Below are 27,776 nucleotides of genomic sequence, written 5' to 3' on the forward strand. Positions count from 1 at the left end.
ATTAAAACAAAAATGACTCTAAAAACAACTCTTTTTGGGTTTTTTTTTTTTTTAAACACTCTTTTTCGATTTTTTTTTCAAATTTTCGGATTTTCTGTTTAAGATACATAAAAACACTTCAAAACACATCAAAAACACTTAAAACAGTGAAAAACAACTTTAGAAGTGATAGGTGATAAAATCCCACAAATTTTCATGAAAAGCACTTTGTTTACCCCCCCCCCCCCCAAACACACTTAAAGCAAACATTGTCCTCAATGTTCTAAGCATAGACTCACAAACAAACAACCAAATAACACAACTAGCAAACATGGCAAAGTAAAAGCAATAAAGAGTAGGGTTTAGGAACGCAAATCTGGTTATGAAGTGTTGGAGATTTCTAGGTCTTCTTTATTTGCATGCATGGGTTGTCTCCCAAGAAGCGCTTCCAGCTGGACGATCTTTCCTCTTAAGCTTCATTTGGGCCCACGGAATGGAAGCTTGCACCATCCACCACATGCTCTTCAAAGTTCTCATAGTATGGCTCAATGAATGGGAGGGGTTAGTGATCCTCCCTGATTGTGGTGTTTTGGTTACTATAGTCCATGTAAATGCTCCCACCACCTTGAAATCGATTTGGAACCTGCACCAAAGAAGGTAACAACCTATTAGTTGAAATGGAAATTAGAATTGGGATTCGAGACTTACTAGGATGTTGTGGCAATGCCCCTAGGGCAGCCACCATCTCGCCAATTTTATCCTTAGGCACGGCCATATTGGGTGTTTTTAGGGTAGCGGCGTGCTCCTTGTGCTCCACTCCAATTCCTTCCTCGATGGTGGTTCTACATGCATCCTTCTTGATTGGTGTTGAACATGCTATATTAATCAAGGGGTTCCTCTTTTATATTCTATTTAAATTGTTATTACTTGTTCAATAGTTTTTATATCTGCCACTTAGTACTACAGTCTAGGAGTATTCCTCTTTACTTGTAAGTGAGAGGTCTTAGATTCGATTCTCATCAAAAGTGAATTTAAACCGTATTATTGCTAACCCATTTTGAGGGTTAGCCAATCCCCTCTCCTATTAGTGTAGATAATATCGTTTGTTTAAAAAAAAAAAACAAAAAATAGCTTTTGGACCTTCTCTTCATGAGAACAAGTTAGAGAGTCATTTACTTGCTCAAGATCATTTGATTGTTCTACAATTTAGTTATTCTTGTACGGTACGTACATTCTTTTTAGTTAAGAATTTCGTATGTATTTTTTTATTATTACAAGCAATATTATTACTCTAAGCTAGACTAGAAGTAGACTTGTGTCAATGTTCAATTGTAGAAACTGATATTAAAATTCGCCACTAAATAAAAATGCATGTCTCAGATATATTATTTCCAATAAATCAATTACCTTCCCTATCTAAGAAAAGATAAAGTTAAAAAAATAAAGAATGTGACAATGAATTTGATGTAGGTAACAAGGTTTAAGCTTGCGTTGCTCGTTTCGTCCGGATGGTACGGACGGATAAATGCAGAGTTCATCTGCCATACTTTGAGGGAGGCAGTAACACTGGTCTCGGTAGCATTGTTGAACAAAAATAGCCTAGCAGCCCCATAAATTGCCTTGGTTGGGTAAACCCTAGTTGTGATGGTTGTTCTTCCACCTTGAGCAAAGCTTTCGACGATCGAATGGTCAACCAGAATCCTCACTGATAATTTTTCATCTTTTAGAACTGGAACATAGCTGCCAGTAACTTTTTTCTTAACATCATTAGCCACAGAAGACCTATATAACAGAAAAAGTTATCTTTAGTTCTAAGTAGTATATAACAAGTTAACGAAAAACTTATATATGTTGTTAGACAGAAGCTTATGTTGACAGGTTGTGAATCTCGACAGTCCATTTAACATATAATTAACCTGATCAATTGTCCAGACTCACAATCTACGAAGAGAACATTTGTGATGAAAAATCTACCTTGTTTGATCGGCGCAGAAGAAAGTATCAAAATTGCCACCCGGCCCTTTGGCTACATAAAAGTAGACAGGAGTCTGCTCTGAGAGGGTCTCATCTGCAAGAACAAGAAGACCAAAGGGTCCTAAAGCACCACGATGGGAACCTCCAGCGCTGGTGTTGCAACTGAACACCTCATTAGATTCAGCTACGCTCTCCAAAACCTTCTTGTCCAACTCGAACTCAGCAACAATGTCCAACTGTTACATTGCCAATCATTTCTTTTAAAACTAAACAAACGTTCTCGGAATTTTACCATATTAATCAACATAAATCTAATTAAGAACGGAACACAAACCTGTGTGGCTGTGACAACTTGAAGTGGCAGCACTGAGCCTGCCTTGACCTCAACCTTGTCGAACTCCGTAATGCTCAATCTCAATTTCTCGACCTCCTCCACTGGCCATTGAAGTAGATTGCTTCCAGTCTTCTTATCAAACACCACTGTCCTTGGAATTCCCTACATTAAATTATCTCACAAACGTTATAGCTCCAGCTAAAGATACATGCGCCAAAAGAAAGGAATGTTTGGTACCATGTACTAAAATACTGTAGTACATTATTCTGTTGACACACTTTAATACTTGATCGATATCCATATTACCGACATAATTTAAATAATGTACCAGATACTGTGAATTCCTGTAAATATCGAGGAGAGAAAAGAAACCAATTTACCTGAACGGAGGCCCATCCCTTCTGCATATCAGCATTTTCACTATCAGACTCTCCAATCCAACCCCACAAAACTCTCCTCTCCTTGTTTTGGTCATAGAAAGTCTTGGAGGCATAGAAAATGCCATAATCATACCTAATTCCAATACCAACATCAATCTTTTGGTTATCAGGAACCCATTTGCCAGTCTTTTCCTCATAGGACCCCAATGAATAGTAATCATTCCTATCATCATCAAGACTAGCCTTCACCACATGCTTCACATCAGGCCCATTCACCGAAGTATCCAGTCCTTTGTCACTGGTTTTCGACACCGGATAAAAATCCACACACTCCCACATTCCAGTCCCAGGGACAGCATGAAGCACCCCATTCAATTGCTCATAGGTTTTGAAGTCCTTGGTATCATAAACCAAGGATATGCCTGTTTTGTTAAGCTTGGACCCAATAGTAATGCGCCATTTGCCTTGGGACGTGTACCAAGCAGTTGTCGGGTCACGGAAGTCCTTGTATCCGATGCCCGGGGGTGGGACTAGAATCGGGTTGCCGGAGTACTTGACCCATTTGGTGAGGAGAGGGTCATTGTGGTCAGCAGGATATGCAAGGTTTTGGACTTGGACCGACTCATTGGTTGAGCCAGTGTAGAGCATGACAATTTTGCCATCAGGGAGAATGGTGGCTGAGCCGGTCCAGACTCCATTGATGTCGTACCACTGGTCAGCCACCATGGCTAGAGGGAGGTGAAGCCAATGGATCAAGTCCTTGGACACTGCATGGCCCCATACAATGTCTCCCCATACTGCACCGTTGGGATTCCACTGGTAGAAAAAGTGGTACCAACCTTTGTAGAATAATGGACCTGTTTAATTTACATGTCACAAAATTAGATGCTGCAAAAATCTATAACGGGAAATTCGTCAAATCGGCATGTTTTTATTGACACATTTAGAACTTTTAGCCTCAATTTTATTCGTTATTAATTAGGAATATAACCACTTAGAAAGCAATCGAGCTATGCTTTGAACCAAGCATCTTCGAGTGGTTAAAACTAAGACCTTCTCCAAAAACACCCCCCCTTCCCCCCAAAAATCCAACCCAAATTAAAACCTAAAACTCAAAAGGGGGCCAAATATTGGCCTCTTTTTAGGCCAAAAATCGATGTGGGGCCCACTAATGAGAGTGAAAAGTAGGATGTGAAGGCCACATGCCAAGTGTTCACTTGCCTAACGTGCCGCACGCGCCAGGTTGAATCCCAACGGGACCCCACCCACGTGGGCGTGTTCCCCCGCTTGTTAGGCTGATCGGTAGCATAACGGCTACTTTTGTGATCCAACGGCCAGATTTAATTGAATCAAACAGTTTAGATCGAATATAATCAAATCTAACAGTAAAAAAAAAGATCTAACGACTCAAATTTAAATCCAACGGTATGTGTTTCATGTGTGTCATGTGTTTCACATGTGTTTGGTATGTGTTTCATGTGTGTCATGTGTTTTGTCTGTATTTGGTATGTGTTTCACATGTGTTATGTGTGTGCTTTATCTCTATCATGTGTTTTGTATGTCATTCACATGTGTTTTGGATGTGCTTCATATGTATTATGTGTGTCTTGTGTGTTTCATGTATTTTGTGTTTATACCTCTCTATCATGATCTTCATATTCTTCCATAATGTTTCATGAGTTTCATGTGTCGATTTAGTGGTTTTTCAATATTTATCGGAATTTAAACATTTTTAGATTAAAATATTCATAAAATTAATTTACGATAGTCTACATATTTATAAAAATAAAAAAAAATAAAAAGGAAGAAGTTAATTTAAGAAAAAAAAATAAGCCTAAATTCATTCTTTAATAATCTAGGACTAAAATTTTAGGCTAGAAGAGTTAGAGCATAAAAGCTGTTTCTGGGCTAAAATCTAAATTTTATGGGCTAAAAATTTTAGATTTTAGATTAGGGTTGGAGATGGTCTAAAGAATGGAAAAATGGGTTAAAGACTTCAGATAAACAAACTGTAGGCTGACGTACAAAATTTTCCAACTATAATCTACTGTAGAAGAATAATTTGCTTCAACTTATCCCATTAATCTTGATCTCCAGAACTTTTATGATTGAAATGGTCAATGATTGAAATTTTCCTTTTTTTCCATGTGAAATTCATGGAAAGTTAAAAGGTGGCGTAGGGTTGGCAAAGTTTGACTGTAAAAGTTGGAGAGGGAGCCGCAAGATCATGTCAAATATTTCATACGAAGTTGGGTTGTATTTTCGTATTTCGATGAAAAACAATGCTTACTTTTCTAATCAACTGCCCTGATGAGATCCAAAGTGGATTAAACTAGTCAACTACGTATTATTCTATTCCAGATAGCGTGCAGAAGAATACAAGATGAACAGGTAATGATTTAATAAACGGAAAATTAAAGGTTGCTTACCATTTGGATCTGAAGCAGCCGGAAGAGAAATCACCAGTCAGAGCATTGGCAATTGAAAAGGCCAACCATGAAAAGAAGGTAGAAGTCAATAAAATACTAAATATAATTTAATTTGAAAATAAGGCGAAGAAAAACACCAAGTCCCACGCAACAACTATCCTAGCAAAAATCATTTGCAAGGGAAAACTTCTATCAAGTTTTCTTTATAAATTTTAAATAGAGGTCCTAAATTTGACTTTCATGAATAACAAGTTTGATTTCAAATTATTAGTAGATCGTTGTATCACTTATACTATGACCCACAGTCAATATTGTCGTATAAGAAAAAAAATTACTAATCAATAATATGTGAAGTGTTCCAAAGGATAAAATTATTACTATGTTAATGTAAAATATTCTTATTTCAACTGCAAAAATCATGTTTTATTTTTACAAACAATGTAATAATTATATTAAATTAACCTAAACTATGTAAAGGAAGTGTGCACTGCAAAAAAAATCATGTTAAATTAGACATATCGAGTACATTATTATAGTGGTGTCACATTCTAATAAAACAATATCACATGATAATCTAACTCTACATGACATTGTGTTATTGTACTCGAACGCTATCGCAACGGAATACTCAGTTCATCTAAGTCCTTACTCCAAAATATAATAAATAAAGGAGCCAAAAATAAAAGTAAACTTCACTTTTTGCAACACAAATGAATAGAGAAACAATTGACAAATGTAAATGTTCATCTTTATGAAAGCAACGTGTTTTGATTAATCCATCTCATAATTCTCATTTATGGACCAAAAGTTAAAAGTAAAAGAAAGAAAAAAATCAGCCAATCATTTTGTCCACTCAAAATCATCCAATTTGCAACCAAAAGAAAGAAAAAAAAATAATAATAATAAAAAATAAAAAATAAATAAAAAAAAGAGAGAATTAGAAAGAAAAAAAATATATGTACCATTCATCCAGTTCTTCTCAGGCTGGAAATGGAAAGCAGTTCTCTGCCATGACAGCATGCTATTGTTCCATGGAAATGCCGGCCCGTCCACAGCATCGGCCAACCGATTCGACTTCTCGGACACTCCGGCTGCTATGCCCCGAGAAACCGGGCGCAGTTTGGCGGGCCTTGTTGTATAAGGCTCTTTAGCCAAAAACACTGGCTCATTTTTATTTGCATGGGAATCAGAATTGTTGCCACTACTAATAATGACCACCAACAAAGAAAGCATCAGCAACCCAGAAAAGACTGCTAGGAGCTCCTTAAACTGCCTCTTTCGGATTTCCGAAGCTTCGTCCGGATTCGGGAGAGGAGTGTAGGTGTACGGCAGGGCATCGGGATCCGATGGAAGAAAAGGTCTAGGGTCTGCCATGCACGGATTGCGACCTAAACTTGAATTTTTGATATATTTGTCTAGAAAATGAATTGGGTTTAGTTCATTCAAATTCGTTAACTTGGTTCATCAGAGAGCTGATGAGTTTTTCTGACAAGGTGCACGTTCATGTGGTGTGTTTGATTATATATATTTATATATATATACATGCATGAAAACAAGTGGACAAAGAGAGTTTTCTCTTTTCTGCTAAAGAAGAGGACAACAGAGTTTGAAGCGAGTCTCGTGGGTGTTTGTTCTAATTCTATTGTTTTTAATTTAATAATATTTGAGTTTTTTTCTTTCTAATAAATGATATTATTTACGCTAAAACCAAACCCAAGTTAAAAGCCAAAATTTTCCATTTATTCCCCTTCCCCTAAACTCAACCCAACCCAACCTAAATGTTTGGGCTAAAAGCCAAACGCAAGCCAAATTCCGTCCAAAAATTAGCCCATGAATCGAGGTAGGCCCCATCGGTGAGCCTGAAACCGAGCATTTGTGCGCCACACACCCCCACCCACTCGCCAGACACGAGCGACGCGCGAGCTATCAGCCTGACTGGGCTCCACTCACGTGGGCTTGTCGGCCACATTCCCTAGGCGCTCCAACGACTTTATTGATCTGACAGATGGAATCAACAGGCCGTTGGTTGATCCAACGGCCTAGATTCAAACTTCTTCTTTTTTTATATATATTTATATATTTGTTGAATCCAACGGCTGAGATCGAATATAATCAAATCTAACGGTAAAAAAAAAGATCTAACGGTCCAAATTTAAATCCAACGGCTTAAATAATTAAAAAAATTATTTAACTCAAAATTCACCCAAAAACTCTATAAATACCTAGGGGTGGGCATAAAAACCGCCAAACCGCAAAACCGCATCGAACCGTAAGAAAAAAAACCGAAAAAAACCGTGTTGACCGGAAAAGTCAACTTTGAGTGAAAAACCGAACCGAACCGTTCAAACCGGTTCCGGTTCCGGTTTCGAATGACCAAGAACCGGCCGAACCGAACCGAACCGTTTTATTAATAATAAATAAATAAATTATATATACACACACATGTCATGGTATAATAGGTTGAAAAATAGGTTGAAAAATTGTGTACAGGAGCTGCTGCTTCTTGCTTGCTCTCTGAAGTCAGAAAACTTGCAATTTGTTTCATCATTTTTTTGTTTGTTGACTGATTGACCAGTGCATATGTATTTTAGTTGTCTCTTTTTGTTGACTTGGTGCCACTACCAAAGACATTTGCATTAAAAAAGATGTGTTGTATGCAACTTTATGTAATCAGTTTTAGAAGATGTATTTGAATGCATAATGATTTGGTGTTCAAATAATTTATTATTAGGAACCGTAAACCGGCAAGAACCGAATCGGAACCGGTGTAGACCGAACCGTAATGTTCTAGTCATAAATTTAAGTGGAACCGCACCGAATCGAACCGTTAATATATTTCGGTTCCGGTTCCAATTTAGGGGTGGAACCGCACCGAACCGCACCGTGCCCACCCCTATAAATACCTATGTATTTGTTCAAGCATTCACACAAAACTCACTTTTCTCCTATAATTCTTCCAATTTTTCTTTCTACCATTTCTTCCCATTTCCAAATTTTTCAAGATGGCAAGAGAGCATATTAGAGGTCGTAATTGGACCTGTAAGGAAGATGTTGCTTTATGCTTGGCATAGGTTTCTATTAGCGAAGATGGTGCAATTGGCACGAATCAAAATAAAAAGGTTTTGTGGAATAAAATCATTGAAAAGTTCCATGAAAGCTGCAACGGCGGCAGGAGGGGAAGGTGGTGGTGCTTACGATCGGTGGAAGACTATCAACAAAGCATGCACTTTATGGAAGTGAAGTTTGGAGAGAGTTGTGACTGACATGGCTAGTGGAAGAAGTGTCGCATAAATTGTGAGTTTTTTTGTTGATATTTTATTTGTCATGTACATAATATTATTTTGCAACTAATTGTTTTTATATATTTTTTGTATAGGGTGACAAAGCAATGGCATTTTACAAGACAAGAGTAACACCAAAAAATCAACCTTTTAAGTTGCATCATACTTGGGACGTCCTCAAGGATTGTCCGAGGTGGGCAACCAATGCGGAGCAACAATGGGGAAGATTATTTCAACATGAAGCTACATCAACAAATGATGGAGATGAAGGTGTCATGAAGGTGTCAATGAAATGACCCCAACTTCTTCTATTGCAAGGCCCCCGGGAAGAGATAAGCAAAAGGAAGCAAAGAGAAAAAGGGAAGTCCCAAGAGCCGATGAGTAGACACATTGCTACCGGATTTGCAAAATTGTCCGAAAGCCATAGCTCTCGGCAAGAAGAAGCGGCCCATGCGTTTGGCCATGAAGGAAGAAGGGGATAGGAAGCAAGAGAGCTTCGAAATTAATTTCATGATGAATGATCTCAACAAATACACTCTAGAGAGGAAAAAGTTCCTACGTGGTAAGCAAAAGGAAATTTTGCGAAAGTATGCCACAAGGAGTATATTTCAAGATGATGAATCACCTCAAGGCTATATCCCAAGTCCACCACCAAGTCAAGATGGTGGATATCATTATTAAGTTTATGTAGTTTATGAATTATCGATTGTATTAAGTTTATGTGGTTTGAGTGGTTTATGAATTGTCGTTTGTATTAAGTTTATGCACTTTATTAATTGTTGTGTGTATTAAATTTATGGCTTATTAATTATTGTTTCTATTAATCTAGATACCTTCAATAATTATTGTACTTATTATTGCACACTTTGATGTACAATAGATGCCTTCAATAATTCAAACGGCATTCAATAATTTTGACAACGTACCAGACAAAAGACTTTGCGCAAGAAAACACTTCAATTTATTACTAGAAAATACCAACATGGTACACTTAAAATTATTACATAAAAAAAACAACATACCACACTTAAAATTAACACAAGAACACATTAATACTCCAACATCATCAACGTTCACCTTCTAGGTGCCATATATGCTTAACCAAATCCTTGCGGAGTGTATCATGATCTTGAGGAGCTTGAATTCTATTTAAACGTCTCATATACTCACTCAATGCGACCCTATCCTATCGGGTCTCATATGTGGTTACAGCGAGATGCTCTACATCTCTTGCCATAGCTCTCTCATGTGTTGGTTGGTCATCATCCACATCTTCGTTTGAATCTTCTTCAATTTCAATGTACTCATCTTCCACAATCATGTTGTGCGAAATTATGCAAATCATCATGATTGAATAGGGGTCTTCGGTATGCCACAATCGTGCAACCCCTCTTACAATGGTCCATCGAGCTTGTAGGATCCCGAACGCTCTCTCCACATCTTTCCTGTAAGACTCTTGCCTCTACGAAAATAATTACTTTTAACAAAAGGTAGACCAACTAGGATAAATACCATCTGTTAGGTAGTAACCTAGCTCATACCTATTACCATTTTCCTTGTATCGATATTCTGGTGCCCATCCATTAACAACATCATCGAACAGAGGAGAAGACCAAAGAACGTTGATATTGTTGTTTGATCCAGGAGCGCTGAAGGATGCATGCTAAATCCATGTGTCGTAAGACGTCATAGCCTCGAGCACGATGGTTGGCTTGTTATGACAGCTCTTGAATTGGCCAGCCTAAGCAGTAGGACAATTCTTCCACTCCCAATGCATACAATTGAGACTTCTTATCATGCCAGGGAAGCCTCTTTTGTCTGCCTTGTGTAGAAGCCTCTTCAAATCTTCACGATTTAGCTTGTGGAGGTATGTGACTCTATATATGGCTTCAATTGCCTTATAGAAGCGCTTCAAGTTCTCAATAGCAATAGTCTCCGCAAGTCGGTAATACTCATCAATTGAGTTTGTAGAGCACCCATTAGCTAGCATCCGAAATGTAGATGTGAGCTTCTGATGAGGTGATAGACTTTGTCGGCCTACGACATTTATCTTCCTTGCAAAGTAGTGGTCATGATTGACAACTGCGTTCAAGATGCTTTCAAAAAGCTCTCTCCTCATCCAAAACCGGCTTCGAAAATCTTGAGCAGGATATCTCGGACACTTGATGAAATAATCTTTCATCATTCGGTCAAGACATTCTTTTCTATCACCCTGCACAAATGAACGCCCTGTGATAGAACCACAATAGCTAGATTCGGCATGGTGCTCATATTGCATAAGCGAGTTTGCAAATTCGACTTCTGCATTGATCATTTTTGCATCCCCATTGATGAGATATTAAGGATTTTTAGGAAACTAAAACACTTTGAAAGTTGAAAGGTTGGTGAATATGTTGTGTGATGGTTTGATATTCAACCTATGTTTATATAGGGGATGATGGAAGGTTTCAATTTCATGTGTGTAGGTTTGTGCTTCATGTGTTTCATGTGTTTTGTATGTAATTTGGTATGTGTTTCGTGTGTGTCATGTGTTCTGTGTGTGCTTCGTCTCTATTATGTGTTTTATGTACTTTGTGTTTATATACATCTCTATCATGATTTTCATATTCTTTCATATTGTTTCATGAGTTTCATGTATTGATTTAATGATTTTTCAATAGTTATTGGAATTTAAATATTTTTAGATTAAAATGTTCATAAAATTAATTTACAATAGTCTACATAATTTATTTTTTTTTAAAGTTAATTTAAGAAAAAAAAATTATCCTAAGTTCATTCTTTAATAATCTTGGGCTAAAATTTTAGGCCAGAAGGATTGGAGTAGAAAAGCTGTTTCTCGGCTAAAATCTAAATTTTCTGGACTAAAAAATTTAGCTTTTAGCCCCAATGGTTGGAGATGGTCTAAGGGGTCGGGAAGGGGCTAAACCTCATAATGAATTAACAATAATATGGTTCAAATTCATCTTTAACGAGAATAGAACTTAAGATTTTTTTTACTTACAAATGAAGAGGAATATCATCAGACTGTAATAATAAATGACAAATAATGTTTGAGTTTTGTTATTTTTTTCACAATGCAAAAGGCCTTTTGGTCGTTTAGACGGTGACACGACAGATACCATATTCATTAAATTATTGGACAACATGATGACTCAGCTTCGGGTCGTTGAGCCATTAAAATGTTTTGTTTCCCACAAATAATGATCATTATTGTGCATAAAACAAAACCCTCTCAAGCAAGATGATAATTCTGTTGGTTCTCCATGTTGCCACATGCCAAACCCATATGCTGAATTGCCGATCTGATAGATCTTGCAGCGTCCACATGCACTTGACTCCAAGAAAATTGAGAAGCAGGAATAATAGTTTGGAGGAGTTTTAGGTCTTGTTTGGTGTATAGGACTAAAGTGATTGAATAATTTATTATATTCAATGCATATTAAGAGAAAGAAATTAATGTCACTTTCACATGTTGTTCAAATTGAAAGTTAAAAAATGATTAATTATGAATAAACTTTGTCTCTTATGCGAAAGATAAATTTCTTCACGACTACTCGATTTTCTACTTTCAACTTGTACAATTAAAAAATCGACGTATATTTGCTCATTCAAGAATACGTAACGAGCTATACAATTAATTCTAAAACACCAACCTTTAACATTCAATAATGCAGTCGACAAAATCACTCTGTAGGGTAGATCCCTTTGGATAATTGGAGCATTTATATAGGGCCAGTTTTGACGAACTCGAGCTAGAACCTCCCACTCTTTTGTTCCTCTTCTGTTTCTTCTTGTCATAAGCATCAATTATGTGTTTCTGGCATGACGCAATAAAGTGTTTTTTCATTATTCACTTGTTATTTTATTAAGAATTGATTTCAAACATTTTAACTAAAAACACTTTTAACCGTTTTAAAAAAAAATAATTTCAAACCGGCCCTTAGTTTTATAATGAAAAAATGTGCTCCTGAACTAAATTGAATCAAACTATAATTACTTTGGCTCGCTTTAATTGTTCTTTCACAAGGAATCTTCGTACTCATTTATCATTATTTCTTATTATGCTGCATCCCGCACATGGTACAAACTATTTAAACCAAAATATTAATGGCATGTTTGGTATCTTTTTTCAATTCAATTTCTTGTTAGAAAAATGATGCATGTAGCTAAATTACCTAATACTTATTAGTTTTAAAAACAAAAAATTTGATCCAAAAAAATAATACCAAACAACTCCTAAATTCTGAACCTGTTCAAGTTTGACAAATCTCACTTTCATAATGTCACTTGGTACTACTGTTTAGTGATATTCCTCTTCACTCTTAAGTGATTAGTCTTATTTAGGTCAAATCTCATGAATGACAATTCGAAACCAGTTTATTTCCTCATCCTTAATGTAAATATAGTTGTTTACATTAAGCTTGCTCTCCCCCCCCCCCCTCTCCCTCGCGCAGTTGTAAGCTTGCTCACAGTTGTTTCACTGTTTTGCAGATTGCTCAGATTTACTTGGATTTGCGCGCGGCCACTGCTCACGAAGGTGCACGAATTTGGTTCCAACATTATACAACAAATATGATAAGCTTAACAAATTGTGCGAACTTGTGATGTAGGCACATAATATAATTAATTTGTGGTAAAGGAAAAAAAAATACATGTACAATTAACATGTATTATAGGTAGACTATGAAACAAAACCTATGGTAGGGGTAGATTAATAAAAAAAATCAATGATACACGTAGATAACAATTAATTTGGGATAGATTATCATAAAAAGTCATATGATATGGTTATGATAAAATACAATTAATCTGTAATACATGTAAAATACCGAACAATATAGAATAGACTAATTAAAAAAAGGTATATAATACAGATAGATAATACCAAAGAATTTCACTACGCCAACATGAAGTTTGAACCCAACAAACCCGGCCCACAGGAGATTTCAAACTAGCAAGCAATAGTGTTCAAGGAAAAAGATAACACAAAGTGAAAATCAAACGAGAAAGATTAACACAAAACCTTTTCTTTTTTTTTTTGGAAAACAACACAAAACTATTTTTCGTTAATAAAAGTAGATATATTTCATCAAAGGCCAAAAAGCAAAATGATAGACATTCCCCATGGAACTAATGACGCCAACCACTTACTGGTCTTTCCGAACAGCATAAAGCAACTATTATCCAACCGAGTCTTTGACCAGGGAATGGGGGAGCAATTACAAGAAAGATGGGCTTTCCCCAGCCAGTAAGGCGCATACGGTAGAATGTACCGCCAAGCGGGCAAGACGAACGAGCAAATGGTGTTCAAGCAAGGGAGCTATAGAGGAAGTAGACAGAGAGATCATACTGTAGGATAATATTAATAATGATGACCATAGAACACAAATAAATTCACTTAATTAGATAAACGCATATGCTTCAAACACATATATCAATAAAAAAAACAGTAAATAAAAAAAGGATTAATCTGACATGTGATATTAAGAAAGGCATGTTGTCATTGTCCTAAAGCCGTAAACGCCTCCCTACGTACCGGTTATAACAGTTATCCACAACTTCAAGATACAACCCTTGAATCTCACAATGTCTAATCTATAACACAATTATGGCAGATGGGATGCTAAGCAGTCATCAATTGCCCATTGATGATGATTTATGAAGATAAATAGGAGGATAATACGAAATATACATAATAGGAAGAGAAAGGAAATCTCTTTAACGGATTTGTTATGTTTGAGGAGTTCTCTATTTATAAAACTCTACACACCCCTTAATAAAAGGCATGACTTCTCTAATAGATATGACTCTTCGTATTTATTCTTTTTCAATAATAATAAATAAAGTTTTGAATCTTTAATAAATAAAATAAATAACCAACACATTTTCTATGGTAGAATTAAACTTATTAAGGTCTCAGACTAATTAGTTCAAATCCTACACTTATGGCATTTGTTCAACTATTTGTAGAATTATCAGAGAGACGGGTCGAAGACCCAGTACCAACACTACTGATATTATCCCGAACTTGGTAATTAACACTTGCACAATTCAACAGGTGTGGGGTTTATCATAAAAGAGCTTGGTATTAGTTGGAGTGAAGTTAGAATATTTGAACTTTTCTTTTATCAAGGATATGGTCTATGTGGGATATTTCAACACAACCCCTCACGTGGGACCTAATTAGTGGGTCACACGTGGAAGATCCACATATTGAGTTACATGGAGCCAAGGAGACTCACCATACACGCGGAGCCAAGGGACCAACCATCATCGTGTCGACCATTGGGACCCACCCATCACGTAGCAGTACTTGCCTGCTCCCTGGCTCTAGTACCAAAAGTTGAAAATAAAGAGTGTAGTATAAATTTAGAATTCTCAATTCTCAAATACAACTTCAATACTTTATTCTTCTACATAAGAAGGTATTTATAAGATTACAAAAGAACAATACTAAAAAATAAATCATATCTCTAAAATACCTTCCCCGCGCCGCCGCCCCCCCTCTTCCCCTCTCTCTCCTCCTCAAACCCATTATGTGAAATCATGAGTTTGCCAAGAAGGAAGTCTTCATTGGTATGCGGAGACTAGCGCTAATCTTTTCGAAAGCTCAACAAATCACAATCCTTCAGAACCAAAGCCTTTTTTCGAATGCCTAACATCAATCATTTTGAAAGCCCAACTAGAACAAACGTCTCTTTTCGAAAGCCTAACTAAAAAATAATAATCCTTGGAACTAATACCTATTTTCGAAAGCCCAGCTAGAACTAACGCTAATATTTTCGAAAGCCTAATTGGAACTAACAGCTTTTTTCAAAAGCCTGATAAATAAATATCTTGATATGTTGGAACCAACGCCTCTTTTAAAAAGTTCAGTTGGAATAAACACTGATCTTTTCGAAAACCCAATAGAAACTAACACCACTTTTCAGAAGTCCCAACCAGCAAATCTCTCTTCTTCTTTTTTTATGTCTTTTTTCTCATTTTTTTTTCATCCACCTTTTTTCTCTTCTTCAAACTCAAAACCAACTAAACTTACTAAAAAAATAAAATAAAACACAAAAAGACACACATGATTATTCAATCAAAAAATTTATTTATTTTTCTAATCTCTTCTCCAAGGCAACGAAACCATACTTTTTCTTCCCTTTTTTCTTCTTCATGGCAGCAAACATTTATTTTCTTCTCAGAGTCATGGCCTGTGGGTGCACGAAGCTACCGAAGATTGAACTTTGCTCTAATACCATGTAAAATTATCAAAGAGATGAGTCAAATACCCACTACCAACAACACTAATATTGTCCTGAACTTGATAATTATCACCTGCACAATGCGTCAGGTGATGAGGTTTTGTCACCAAAGGCCTCGATATTAGTTGGAGTGGAATTATGATATTTAAACTCTTCTTTTCTCATATATAGTGTCGATATGGGATATTTCAACCCTATTAATTCTATAACCAAGGGATTATGTACATTTATGTATTTATACTAATTTATAAGTTTTGGGTTATCTTGTTTCGTTTAAAATAAATCAAACAGAAACAACTAACAAGCTTGAACAAGAGTGTAAGATGAAAGAAAATGTATGAGTTAATTTTAAAAAGGGAGTTAAATTCACACTCCATTTTTAACCTCTGACACAATCTTATTTACCTTTTGTCATTGAATTAAATGAATCAAACAGAAACAATGAATAAGATTAAACAAGAGTATGTATAAGAAAAATAAAGGTATGGAATTATCATTAACATCAAACACGAATCTTTTGCTCCTCCCATTGGTATCAAATTAAATGGTAGAAACTACTATTTAATGTAACCACAAAGAGAGTATAGGTGACCACTTGAGCAACTATTTGTTTTCATTTTTATCGACACCATTGATCCTACGGAGCAAAATATTGCAATGTTGGCAAAATGTATCGAAACATTGAAGTTCATTCACGTGTATAACAATATTTACCGGCATTTATGAAAGGGGAATGGGGGTGTAACTTCATTGGCATTATCATCTCATGTGTTTACGATTTTACTTCGCATTTTTATGATCAAATAAAAGTCTTTTTTGGTGAGATCAAGTTTTTTCGGGATAAAAGTAAAACAGTACAAGAGAGGAAAAGAGAAAGGGAAAGGAGAAACGAAAGCCAAAACGGTATTTGCTTCTTGTTCCACGAAAGGCAAGATCCCCTTACCAACAGAAGAAAGCACTAGTCTTCATACATTTGGAGGTGGCCAAATCTTCTCAAATAAGTCCTCAACTCGATTTGCTTGATTAGCATAACCATCCAGTCCGCTGGCAAGAAGTTCCACGGCTGCAGGTCCCACAGCTGATGCAAAGCTTAATTGATCCCACTTGATAAGCTGGACACAAGGAAAAGATTAGTTATTAAACGTCAAATGAAATGCACTTCGATAGTCTGTTCAAACTATTTTTTCCACCGGAGAGGTCTAACAGGTTGAACCAGTAACAATTAGACAGACATCTAACTGATATAGATGAGTCTAAACCCTTTCCAGAACTTAAATTCTAAAAACAGAATCACTATTTGGTTGAGCCTTGAGGAATTATTCATAAATGTATGAGAAACTTCTTATTCACGCTATAACCAAAAACACGTTCATGTGACCTGGTTTAAGCCTAAGGAATCCAATCGAAGAGAATAACCTCCTACATGAAAGCAGAAATCATGCGGCACACATACCAAGAGGAAGGGAACCAAGAAGTAGAAGCCAAAAACGTGAAAAGAATCACCAAATATAACACACGTGATAATTCCTTCAACACCAGAGCAGAAGATTACTCACCACTTGGCACTTCTTTGGGGTCCTGACATGTTCAAGGTCAAGTCTTGCCACCCTTGAATCAATTAAGGGAGTATTCTTGTTAAAGAATAAACTGCAGAGGTTGTAGCTCAAAAATTATTTTTAGGAACATGGTCCTGTTTGATTTGAAGCAAGAAAATCGTTTCGGCACGCCTGGTAGGACATCTCTATCTCGCATCTTTTCCTCCATTTAAAAGCGCTAAACAATCCGCTAAAATCAATGGCTTCCCAAAAAAGTCGAGCCATTCCCGCAACCAAGGACAGGAACATGAGTGGTTCCACCACAAGCCTAGACTCTACCGGTGTTATCCTCAACTCAACATGTCAACTCCCCACCACTTCCACCTTAAGTCACAAAGCATGCACCAAAAGAATGGACTAGTCATCAATCTAGCTTTCCTGGGGGCAGATAAGCATGCCCTTGGAAAGGTTTGGATGAGTTCCCATGAAAATAAGAAGGGTTTAAAGAACTCAAGGGAGTGATCACTCTCACCACTTCCAGACAATGAATTAAGCACAGGGTCTTACCATGGATCACTTACTGATGACCAAATTAGTGAGTTTCCTGTGATACCCTCGGTATCAATGGCAGGTTCAGATTCTATGGCTATGCAGTTTATGTTGACAGGAGTCATTTCTGTTGAAGAACAACTGGCCAAGAAGTAGGTGATTGCCAAATTAGGAAATATGCTCAAGGAAAAAGACATACAGATGAATCCAGTGCTACATGACTCTGAAAAAGACATACAGATCACATCAAGAAACTAAACCTAGCAAGAAATTAAAGTTAAAGTTCGAGCCTGCCTCAACAGGTTCCTTATATGTCCAACAACTTCAAGACATGAATACAAACACCATTAGGGCTCTGTACAGGGCTCCCTCTCAGGATACACTGTTGTATACCATGGATTACACGAGGAGGATAGATAGCTTGTGGTTTCCGATAGGACACCAGCCTCCAAAGTTCATGCAATTTTCAAGACATGAATACAAACACCATTAGGGCTCAGTACGGGGCTCCCTCTCAGGATACTCTGATGTATACCATGCATTACACGAGGAGGATGGATAGCTTGTGGTTTCCGATAGGACACCAGCCTCCAAAGTTCATGCAATTCGATGGAAATGGCAAACCAAAACAACATATTGCTCATTTCATCAAAACTAGTAACAATGCTAGGACAGAAGGTGACCTTCTTGTAAAACAATTTACCTGTTCCTTGGAAAGGAATGCATTCAACTGGTTGGAGCCCAAATCTAGATCCTGCTTCTATAGCACTCGCCATACCATGATCGAGCTTGCGAATATGAAACAGTGGGAGGATGAACTGATCATGGATTACATCAAACGATGGTATTCGTTACACATTAGTTGCAAACACGTTTTTCTTAAGTGTCAACAGTTGAGATGTGCATGCAAGGTATGCATTGGGGATTACTCTACATCCTCGAAGGTAATAAGCCCCAGACATTTAAAGAGCTAGCCACTCGTGCTCATGACATGTAGTTGAGCATTGCCATCCATGGCGGGAAGAAAGGTTGTATCACCAACTTTTGAAAAGACAAGGTTTTCGGACATAAAATGGAGCCTACCAAAGAAGCACTGACTATCAAATCAATAGAGTTGTGGACACAATTGTCCTTCAAATCAAAACAACAACACGTGATCAAAAATAATTTGTGAAATCCAACCTTTGTGGTTATTCTTTTACAAGAAAACCAAGAGGAAGGGTACCAAGAAGTAGAAGCCAAAGAGAGAAAGAAGGGGGGAAATAAGAGAGAGAAGAACTTCATGAGGGAAAGAAGGAAAACTTAAAGCCAGAAAAGCCCTCTACCCAAACCAAACACAAAACACCCAAAAAGAAACCCCTTGTATTGTGTTCTTTATCAAGCTCACAGAGAATCACCAAGGACAACACACGCGCCGATTCCTCTCACCAAAGCCAAAGATTACTCCACTTTACACTTCTCATGGTCCCGACGGGTTCAAAATCAAGCCTCAAATTGAAGTAGGAAAATTGTGTCCACAATAGTGATATTCCTATATATGGGAATGATGATGATGGTGGGTTTGCAGCCATACATTGGTGATTCTAGAGGTTCAGAGGAATTCCATGTCCGAGTTTATTGTATTTCTAGTAGTTATAATAACGTCTGCACTGTAGAGCTTTGTTTCCAAAATGCAAGACTTTAAAACATTAAGATACTGTCATGGGTAACCATGCATTCTCATCACCAATTGGCAAGGTTTATTAAAACTAACCGCTCAAGAAGAAAAGAGGTTCAAACAAAATATTTAGTAGTTTTGCACACAGCATCCACTTCTCAAGGAAATAGAGTCGCCCATAAGTTTACCACTACTTGTTTAACGGCATCCTTTTGCCCTTGTCACATGAAATAAGAGACTGATATTGAAATACCAACAGGCAGCAGCACTACACACAACACGCAGGAGAACCTATTAACCTGATTCACCTTTGCTTCACGTATATTATAGAGGAACCTTGTAAAATTCATTTCATTTCTTCGTGTACTACCCCCCAACCAACAATTTAGAATGAGAAACTCCTGATGCTGAATAAATAAACCGAGCACAGGAAGAAAGTTACCTCTTCTTCATTGAACTTGTAGGTGGCAGCAGTTTGTGGAGATAGCCTCCTGATGAAAGAGTACTTATCTTCAGGGGTAGTGACGGATTCTTTGAGTGATTGCAATACCTTCAGCGGTGCAATGATGTAGTCAACCCTGAACACATAACAGACAACATGAGCAGGAAGTTCATACCTTAATTTTTGTAAGAATTCGTAACTATATAAAAATTACAAAATTAAAAGGTGACTGATATAAATTACCCCAAGAGACTGAATAGATCCTGCTTATTACGAACTGCTGCTGCCATCAACTTTGATTTATGTCCATTTTTGTGAATGTAGTTATATGCCTTTGTGACCTGCAAAACCAGAAAACATCTTATTATTATATAGGAACAGTTTATACTCAATATCTTCCCATATCAAAGCTCCACTGTCACATGAGTAACTCATGGCACAGCCAGAAATTAAAGCATCTAGAAGACTTCAATCAGTGATGGAGAAAGCGAGTCTGGGAACTAAGCTTCAGTTATTCAATGTCTTGTGATTGAGCTACCATCAACCTGTTTCAATCAGTGATGGGCTGAAGACCTGCTAGCGAAGGAATGCATCCAACAGTGTTCTGTCTCGTTGGTCTTTGAACAAATTCTTTAAGCTACTAAGTGATTGTCAGATTTTGGGATATGAAACTATAAATTGAAAAACAAAAACTTCCAGTTTATATTTGGTAATCATATAGAGGTCAAAAATCAAAATTCATACAATACTTTTTTTAAAATAAAATACAATAAAATATAAAAAAAAACCACAAGATGAGAACTTTCCAACTTACCAAGGCTAACCCAGGATCCTCCCCTCTTTTGAGAGCAGCTTCTATCTCAGGGTCACCAGAATGGTTGCGAGACCAATCCTGAATGATAAATTTGACCTTTAGAAACTCAGATAAACTGAAGTTGAACTTAAAAAAAACATTCCATTATACAATGTGGCAGAACATTACCCTAAGACGACCAACAAAAATCTGGATAACAGAAGCGCCAGCTTGGGCTGCAGCTGCAGCTTGAGCAAAGCTGAAGAAAAATGACCAAACCATCAACAAACACAAGAATTAAAACTGAATTCATCTTAGAAGGCCATGGTGTGGTGTGTCTTCTACGAGCAAGGGTAATGGCAAAGTCGGCTTACGTAGGGTAATGGCAAAGTTGGCTTACGTATTATAGATTGACATTCATGCATTTTTTTATTGCCAAAACAAGAAAACATGTCATCCACATAATACCAATAATGGTTCCTCTAGATATCACCCAGATCATGGTTCTGGAACCATTTTCAACACATAAGCAGGCTATCTTGTCTCCCAACCAAAGAGGAAGAGGGAGAGGGAGAAAGGGAAGGAGGGGTAGCATGAATAATTATCTCCACTAAAACGTAAAACTCGGGCCCTTATAGAACTTTTTTTGAGCGCGGGCCCTTATAGAACTTGGGGCAACATCAAACATCATATTTCAAACCAGTTTTTCAAGTATATATGAAGCATAGTAAGATCATGTATTCCTTTGCATAATACAATCAATTGTTTCAAACAGGTTTATCAAGCTTACACCAATTAATTGTAATAAGCTTACCTGTACACAAATGTCAAATGTGTCTGTATGCCCTCAGATTCCAGTAATCTTGAAGCCTCTATTCCCTGTACATAAACCCAACAACCAATGAAACAGAATCAAAACAATAATGGCCTTTTTGTATCAAGTCAACACAGAATATTCACTACACTTATAATTTTATCTGACACTCACTTGCCAAGTTGAAGGAATTTTGAACAGCAAACGCTCAGGAGGAACATTAACTTGATTGTACAACTTCAGCAAGTCATGCACCTGAAATATATACATACCAATTGTAACAGACTGCAACGAAAAGATAGAAAATAGCATAATGATGTCATAGTAGAAAGGATATGCCTTCGGATAATAAGCAAAAAATACATTGGCACTTAAAGTAACAAAGTGCACAACCGTAAGAAGAATGCGATACTGAAAATTTCAGTATCGCATTCTTCTCACACATTTTATCCTCTAATTACTAGAAAAGTTTGTTTTCAGGAAAACAGTGTTTTGGAATGTAAAAGTCATCTCGTTACAAACTATCAAATCTATACATTTTATAGAATTTCTGAAACTTCAATGCAAAACATTGCACCAACCATTATCATTAACAAGTCATATAGCTGCTCTAAAAACAAGAATGAGCTGAATGCATACACAGTTAAGATAGAAACCAAAAAATTATAATTGAACATCCGCAATTAATTAAGCAATATGATTAATTTCCCAATAATGTGCTAGTCGAAAATAATAGATTGAACCACCAGGAAGAAAGGATTACCTTTCTGATAATTCCATGCGTGTCATAAGCAAGACGAGCATCCACCTCAGTAGACACTCGGCCAGGAACTAGTTTTGCCAAATCACCACCAACATTCACTAAAGCCTACACACCCAGAACTAAATTTAAAACCCTATGATCAATCTAACAAGGCATATGTATACTAATGAATAAGATGGAGAAAACCAACCTTGTTGAAGAAACATGACAATCTCACGTTGGAGTTTTCATGCAGATTACACTCCGAATCTGCCAGCGCCATATCCACGGCATTCTACACGAAAGAAAAATAAATCAGAATATACGACACGTCTTCCCATATTAGCATTAAAGAGTAACTTGAAGTTTTCTAATTTTCCAATTAAATGCTTACTCTAAAGATTGTATCGGGGAGGCTACATATACCCAAGAGTAGAGAAGAGCTCACAGTTGCAGCAGTTGGAGGAAACCTATTGATAAAAAGCCAAAATATTCAAAAACATAAAAATCAAAAGAAGAAAATCATTCATGTAATTTATCTTGCGAAAGATAATGGTTATATATGATCAATTCGAAACAACATTATCATCAATTCAACAAAATATCCAATTCATAATTTATACAGCATGATCGTCGAATTTTCAAAGTCCACTTCTTTTTCATTTAAGGAAAGCTTATAAGAAAACCTAAATTTAATTATAGATCTCTCGAAGCCACTTAGTATGCGGTCTAGTGAAATTCCTCTTCACTTGAGGTCTTAGGTTCAATTCTTGCCAAAAACGAAACCAGATTATTAGGTTCAATTCTCGCCAAAGACGAATTTGAACCATATTATTACTAGCCCATTGTGAGGCTTAACCCACTCTCCCATAATATCGCTCGTTTTTTTAAAATAAAATAACAATTATTACAGACCTCTCGAAGTCATCGAAAATCACGGTGTCAGGAACGATCTCGCTGTAGCTAGAAACGGCTTCCAATTCAGTGGTTGAACCTGAAAATCCAATTAATTCAACAACAAAAGAAAGTGGAAAGCTGAGGAGTGAGAGCAGTGAACGAGACTAACCGGTGTCGAGAGTGGAAGCGCGAATGAGAGGAAAGGATCGCCGCAAGGTGAAGTGTAAATTGGAAGGTGGGGATCCATTGGAGAACCTCAGCCTCGTCCCCTGCCGTGATTTAATTTTACAGTTCGTACAGTAGTTAGTCAGCTAGCAGTAAGAAAATCTGAGAATCCAGAGAGAGCAGAGAGAGAAGGTGTGGAGTTGGTGAAGTTTACCTGGAACGAGGAGGAGACGGTTGAGGAGGGCGGAGATTGCAAAGAGATTGTCATTTTTTTTGGTTTTGGTTTCGCAGAAATCGGTTGGAGTTGGAATTTATTTGGGCGGAGGATCAACGGTTCTTCCTCTTATATGGACAGAAAATTTGACGTAGGAGAGAATAACGAGGAAGGATAATAGACGCTAGACGCTGAGCAGCAGAAAGAGACGTGTTCTTGTATTGTAATCTCCGCTACCCAAATATTAATTTGGGATCTTTTATACAGGTGTCTCAGTTTTGAAGTTTTATAGATTAAATATTTATATTTTTTAGTGATTTGATTAAATTTTTTTTATCATAATTTTGATGCTATATGCACATTATATTGTAACAAATTTTCTATACTCTAGCCTTTTAATTACATTTTTGCTAAAGCAGCTCCAGCGGGAGCAACTGCTCGAGGAACAGGCTGCAGAACATGGCCTAATTGCCCAAGGGAGGAAGTCCAGCGTTGGCTGGCGAGTGAGCCCGAGCTCCAAGGCTGTGGATTCGTGCCGGCCCGAGCGCCCGAAGGCTGTCTGACGTGGGCTGACGTCAGGACGACGTCAGCCACGTTATTAAAGCACCCATCGGCCTTGAAGCCACCATTTTCGATCTTCTCACCGACGTTGGCATTCCTCCATCTCCTCTTTCTTTGTCTCCATTTGCTTCTCCATCGTCCTCTTTTTTATCTCAAACAGTCATCGATGACGACGAGGATGAAGTGGCGGTGGCGGTGGCTGATGCGACATTGAAGCACTTCTGCCGATGCATCTCTTCCTTCTCCGCTCTCTGTGCCATTTTTTCATTCAAATTTTGAACAATCGAGAGATGGATCTCTGTCGTCTTCTTTCTTTTTTTTTCTGTTTTTTCATATATATAGATAGATGGAAAGGAAGAAATTTGGAGGTTATGGTTTTCTGAAACTCTCTGCTCTGCACTCTCTCTACAACCCTTATCTCTGTGGTGTACAAATTGCCAAGCCGAGAGAGCTTCGGCGAAACATCATTTTTTTGAGCAGGATAGGGCCTCGAAAATGTCATAGGATTTTACTTTTGCGACTTGATTTCATTCCAAAACATGTATGCGGAATTTGGGTGTCCTTTGGTACAGTTTCAACACGAGAGAATTTACTCCCAGAAGAAAAAAAATATTATTATTTTATTGCCTATTGTCAGGATTATTGAAGTGCAATAATGGAGATGCAAAATGCGGTTACTGTTCATTAAGGGCGATTACTGTTCACTGGGTGGATAGCATAGTGTATTGTCGGGGGGAGGGTTCCCACGCTAGAACTGCTCTTAGAGATAATTGTAAAATTATTAAAAAAAATAAAAAAAAATAAAAAGAAAAAAGAGTTGGTTACATTCAATTTATTTTCAAAATAATGCTACAATTTAGCAATAATTATCTACGATTAAAATATTTTCTTTTCAAAATAGTTTAAAATATTTTTAAATCCCCCAAAATCAAACATACCGAAATAAGTTTTTCTTTTAGTATGTTAAGTAAAAATATGATTGAGAATAATATAAACATACCAATGCACGATGTGTACAAAATAAAATTAATGTATCTATTTACAATATGTATCAAATCAAACGTACCAAAATTGCAAATAAATATACTAATTAATGATTTTTGTAAATTCAAACGTACCCTCATATAATATATACGTAATATATTGTACCTAATAATAATTCGTCAACAATTATACTTAAAAAATAGCAAAAAAAAATATAATTTCTCAAAAAAATTACACAGAGCTTTTATGTTGATCACCAACTATTTAAAAAAAAAACATTTGAAAAAAGAAATAATATTAAATGTTTGCATAACCAAAAAAAAAAACTGTGATCGAAATAACATATTTGGAAGAAAAGAAAATATAGTTTAATTACTAATATCATCACTAAATAAGGAAAAATGTATTATGCAGATAAAAGGATAAATTCAAATATTATTTTAATTTAAAAAAATAGAGGTGACTATTGGTCAAAACACTTTAATCAAATTTTAAAAAGGCACAGTTTAATCTAAATGATATAGAAAAATTGTAAGAGATTTTAATTTTTCCTATTAATTTTTCTATATTCATTTTATGCAGAATAATGTTACATTTACATTTATCATCTATTTGTACCATTATTTATATCTTTCTCCTATAAAAGTGGACCCGCCACCATGCTATCATCACCAACCTCTAAAACAGGCACTGAGATACCACTCCTAGACTCACGCACGCCAAGTTCTGCGGAGAAAGGATTGAATCCGTGAATTGCATGGCCCTCTTGACCCAGTACGACGACGACATTAGTCACTCGGTTGCTTCCTTAGACACGAGGACGACGGATTTGAGTGATTGTGGTGGAGAATTTCACATCATCTCATCCAACCCCACCACCTGTTTGAAAATCAGCCGTTTTGCTCCGTCTTGCTCGAATTTTACTGACTCCGCAGCCATTTTTGTAAAGTTCTGTGAATGGCAATGTGTGACAATTGGTTTACTTGAGGAACAAATCACTTGATTATTCAGTAACGTGCAATTCTAGTAAATTAAGAGTCCTAGTTATGTAAGAATTATGGAGTCTTAAATCATTGCAGCTAATCTAGAAGAATCATCTAGAGGTTTAAATACAAAGATATTGCATCATGATAGGACTCAATCAAGGTGATTGGGTTGACCTTCTTAGCTGTTAATAGGCCGGCTAATAAGGAACCCTAATGGTATCTAAATACTAGGTTAAGTCCATACTTCCATACGTTGAATTCCTCATAATACTAAAACCTATTCATATAGTAGAGGGATAGTTTGGAGTATTGGAAGGAGAAGACAACCTAGACTTCATCAATGGCTTCATCTTCATAATCATGTCTTCCGTATTCTACAGATAAGTTCAATATAATTAGTCGATCTCTATTTCATATTGATTTGATTTATTTGTGATCCTAATGTCTTGTTGTTGTGATTTCAGAATATATCTTACATGTGGTATGAGAGCCACACAACAAGCTTAGGGTTCGGATTAAAGGTAATTATTTGATTAAAGAATATTGTTTTGGTTGGCTGATTTCTATCATTCTATCCTATGAAATCAGTTCACATGCTTCCGCGATTCTGAATTTTGTATCAATTAAATTTTCGTAAGTTTATTATGTTTATATTTTACGGAAAAATAAAAGTATATATTTATATATACAGTCAAAGTCACTATTGTTCTACTACTTCACCGTTAAAAGAAAACTTCTTTTCGAAACGCAATATGACATGGTTTCTTTTTGAATTGCATGAAATTTTGTAAACTAAGTGTAGGTTTTGATGGCGTTTGACCAAACCTAATGTTGGATGATATTTGGATTTATTATATAATCCTGTTATTATCGATTTAGTTGCGATAATTCTATTTCATCATCATTATCAAAAAAAAAAAAAAAAAAAAAGGGTGAGATAGGGCGTTGAAACAGTACGGGGTCTTCTCTCTTGCGTGTGAAGTCTTTGGCTCTCTTGCAAAACTCCTCAATAGCAGCTTTTTGGATCTATTCGCTGTTATTCGGTAAGAATTTTCTCCGGAAAGGTATGAAATCGTGCAATTTAATCTACCTAATTTGGTTGAGTTAAAATTAAGCTTTTGGTTCCAACTAAATTGAGGATTAGAAAAAGATGATGTTGATTATGGGCAATCAACCTTTATTTCTCCATCTCAAAATTGATTGAGTTGAGAATTTACACTTCCGCTTATTGTGTTGCAAAATCTAGCCTTTTAAAAAAAAATAATAATAATAATTTTTTTTTTTTTTAGTTTGCTTATATTTTGGACTGTTCTCTATTACGATTCTGTCAAATTATTAAATTAATCCTTGCAGATGTGAGTTTTCTGGATGAATATTGTATTGGATTTCATGCTTTCATGATTTAAAATTTGGATTTAGCATTGTTAATTAATATGTTCTAAAAGGCATTCTGTCACATCCCGGTCTGGGGCGGATCACTTCCCGGACCCGGTCCACCACCGTAGCACGATATTGTCCGCTTTGGACTTACCATTCCCTCACGGTTTTGTTTTTGGGAACTCACGAGCAACTTCCCAGTGGGTCACCCATCATGGGATTGCTCTAGCCCCCTTCTTGCTTAACTTCGGAGTTCCCATGGAACCCGAAGCCAGTAAGCTCCCAAAAGGCCTCATGCTAGGTAGGGATGGGAATATACATTGAAGGATCATTCCCCTGGGCAATGTGGGATGTCACAATCCACCCCCCTTGGGGGCCCGACGTCCTCGTCGGCACACCACGGCCAGGGTTAGGCTCTGATACCAATTTGTCA

The 27,776-nt window shown here is 36.7% G+C and overlaps 3 protein-coding genes across 3 annotated transcripts; all 3 read right to left on the reverse strand.

Annotated features, from left to right (window-relative positions):
- Nucleotides 1-1,337: 1,337 nt before the first annotated feature.
- LOC137710504 (acid beta-fructofuranosidase 2, vacuolar) lies at nucleotides 1,338-6,607 on the reverse strand. The gene is made up of 6 exons (XM_068449545.2): nucleotides 6,059-6,607; nucleotides 5,097-5,105; nucleotides 2,668-3,524; nucleotides 2,288-2,449; nucleotides 1,954-2,189; nucleotides 1,338-1,761 (listed from the first exon to the last, which is right to left on the reverse strand). Exons 1-6 carry the CDS (start codon nucleotides 6,468-6,470, stop codon nucleotides 1,392-1,394), a joined length of 2,046 nt encoding a protein of 681 aa, XP_068305646.2. The 5' UTR covers nucleotides 6,471-6,607; the 3' UTR covers nucleotides 1,338-1,391.
- Nucleotides 6,608-10,118: 3,511 nt separating this feature from the next.
- On the reverse strand, nucleotides 10,119-10,691 carry LOC137709983 (uncharacterized). Its single transcript, XM_068448957.2, has one exon. The coding sequence runs from the start codon at nucleotides 10,689-10,691 to the stop codon at nucleotides 10,119-10,121; it is 573 nt and encodes a 190-aa protein (XP_068305058.2).
- Nucleotides 10,692-16,346: 5,655 nt separating this feature from the next.
- Nucleotides 16,347-23,676, reverse strand: LOC137710789 (uncharacterized). Its single transcript, XM_068449916.2, has 13 exons — nucleotides 23,436-23,676; nucleotides 23,226-23,325; nucleotides 23,075-23,153; nucleotides 22,554-22,629; nucleotides 22,371-22,454; nucleotides 22,181-22,285; nucleotides 21,592-21,672; nucleotides 21,418-21,482; nucleotides 20,793-20,862; nucleotides 20,625-20,702; nucleotides 20,054-20,151; nucleotides 19,811-19,946; nucleotides 16,347-16,739 (listed from the first exon to the last, which is right to left on the reverse strand). The coding sequence occupies exons 1-13, from the start codon at nucleotides 23,487-23,489 to the stop codon at nucleotides 16,593-16,595; spliced, it is 1,173 nt and encodes a 390-aa protein (XP_068306017.2). The 5' UTR covers nucleotides 23,490-23,676; the 3' UTR covers nucleotides 16,347-16,592.
- Nucleotides 23,677-27,776: the final 4,100 nt, after the last annotated feature.

This window comes from Pyrus communis, chromosome 6 (assembly GCF_041283825.1).
Source record: "Pyrus communis isolate YQ-2024b chromosome 6, ASM4128382v1, whole genome shotgun sequence".
NCBI classification, from domain to species: Eukaryota; Viridiplantae; Streptophyta; class Magnoliopsida; order Rosales; family Rosaceae; genus Pyrus; species Pyrus communis.

Coding starts and splice junctions, on each gene's coding strand:
- LOC137710504 (XM_068449545.2), bottom strand. CDS start 6,470: ATGGCAGACCCTAGACCTTTTCTTCCATCGGATCCCGATGCCCTGCCG. Junction 2,450..2,667: donor AGGGATGGGCCTCCGTTCAG/GTAAATTGGTTT, acceptor AATTTAATGTAG/GGAATTCCAAGGACAGTGGT. Junction 1,762..1,953: donor TTCTGCGCCGATCAAACAAG/GTAGATTTTTCA, acceptor TCTGTTATATAG/GTCTTCTGTGGCTAATGATG.
- LOC137709983 (XM_068448957.2), bottom strand. CDS start 10,691: ATGATCAATGCAGAAGTCGAATTTGCAAACTCGCTTATGCAATATGAG.
- LOC137710789 (XM_068449916.2), bottom strand. CDS start 23,489: ATGACAATCTCTTTGCAATCTCCGCCCTCCTCAACCGTCTCCTCCTCG. Junction 21,673..22,180: donor CGCATGGAATTATCAGAAAG/GTAATCCTTTCT, acceptor TATATATTTCAG/GTGCATGACTTGCTGAAGTT. Junction 20,152..20,624: donor AGGATCCTGGGTTAGCCTTG/GTAAGTTGGAAA, acceptor CTGGTTTTGCAG/GTCACAAAGGCATATAACTA.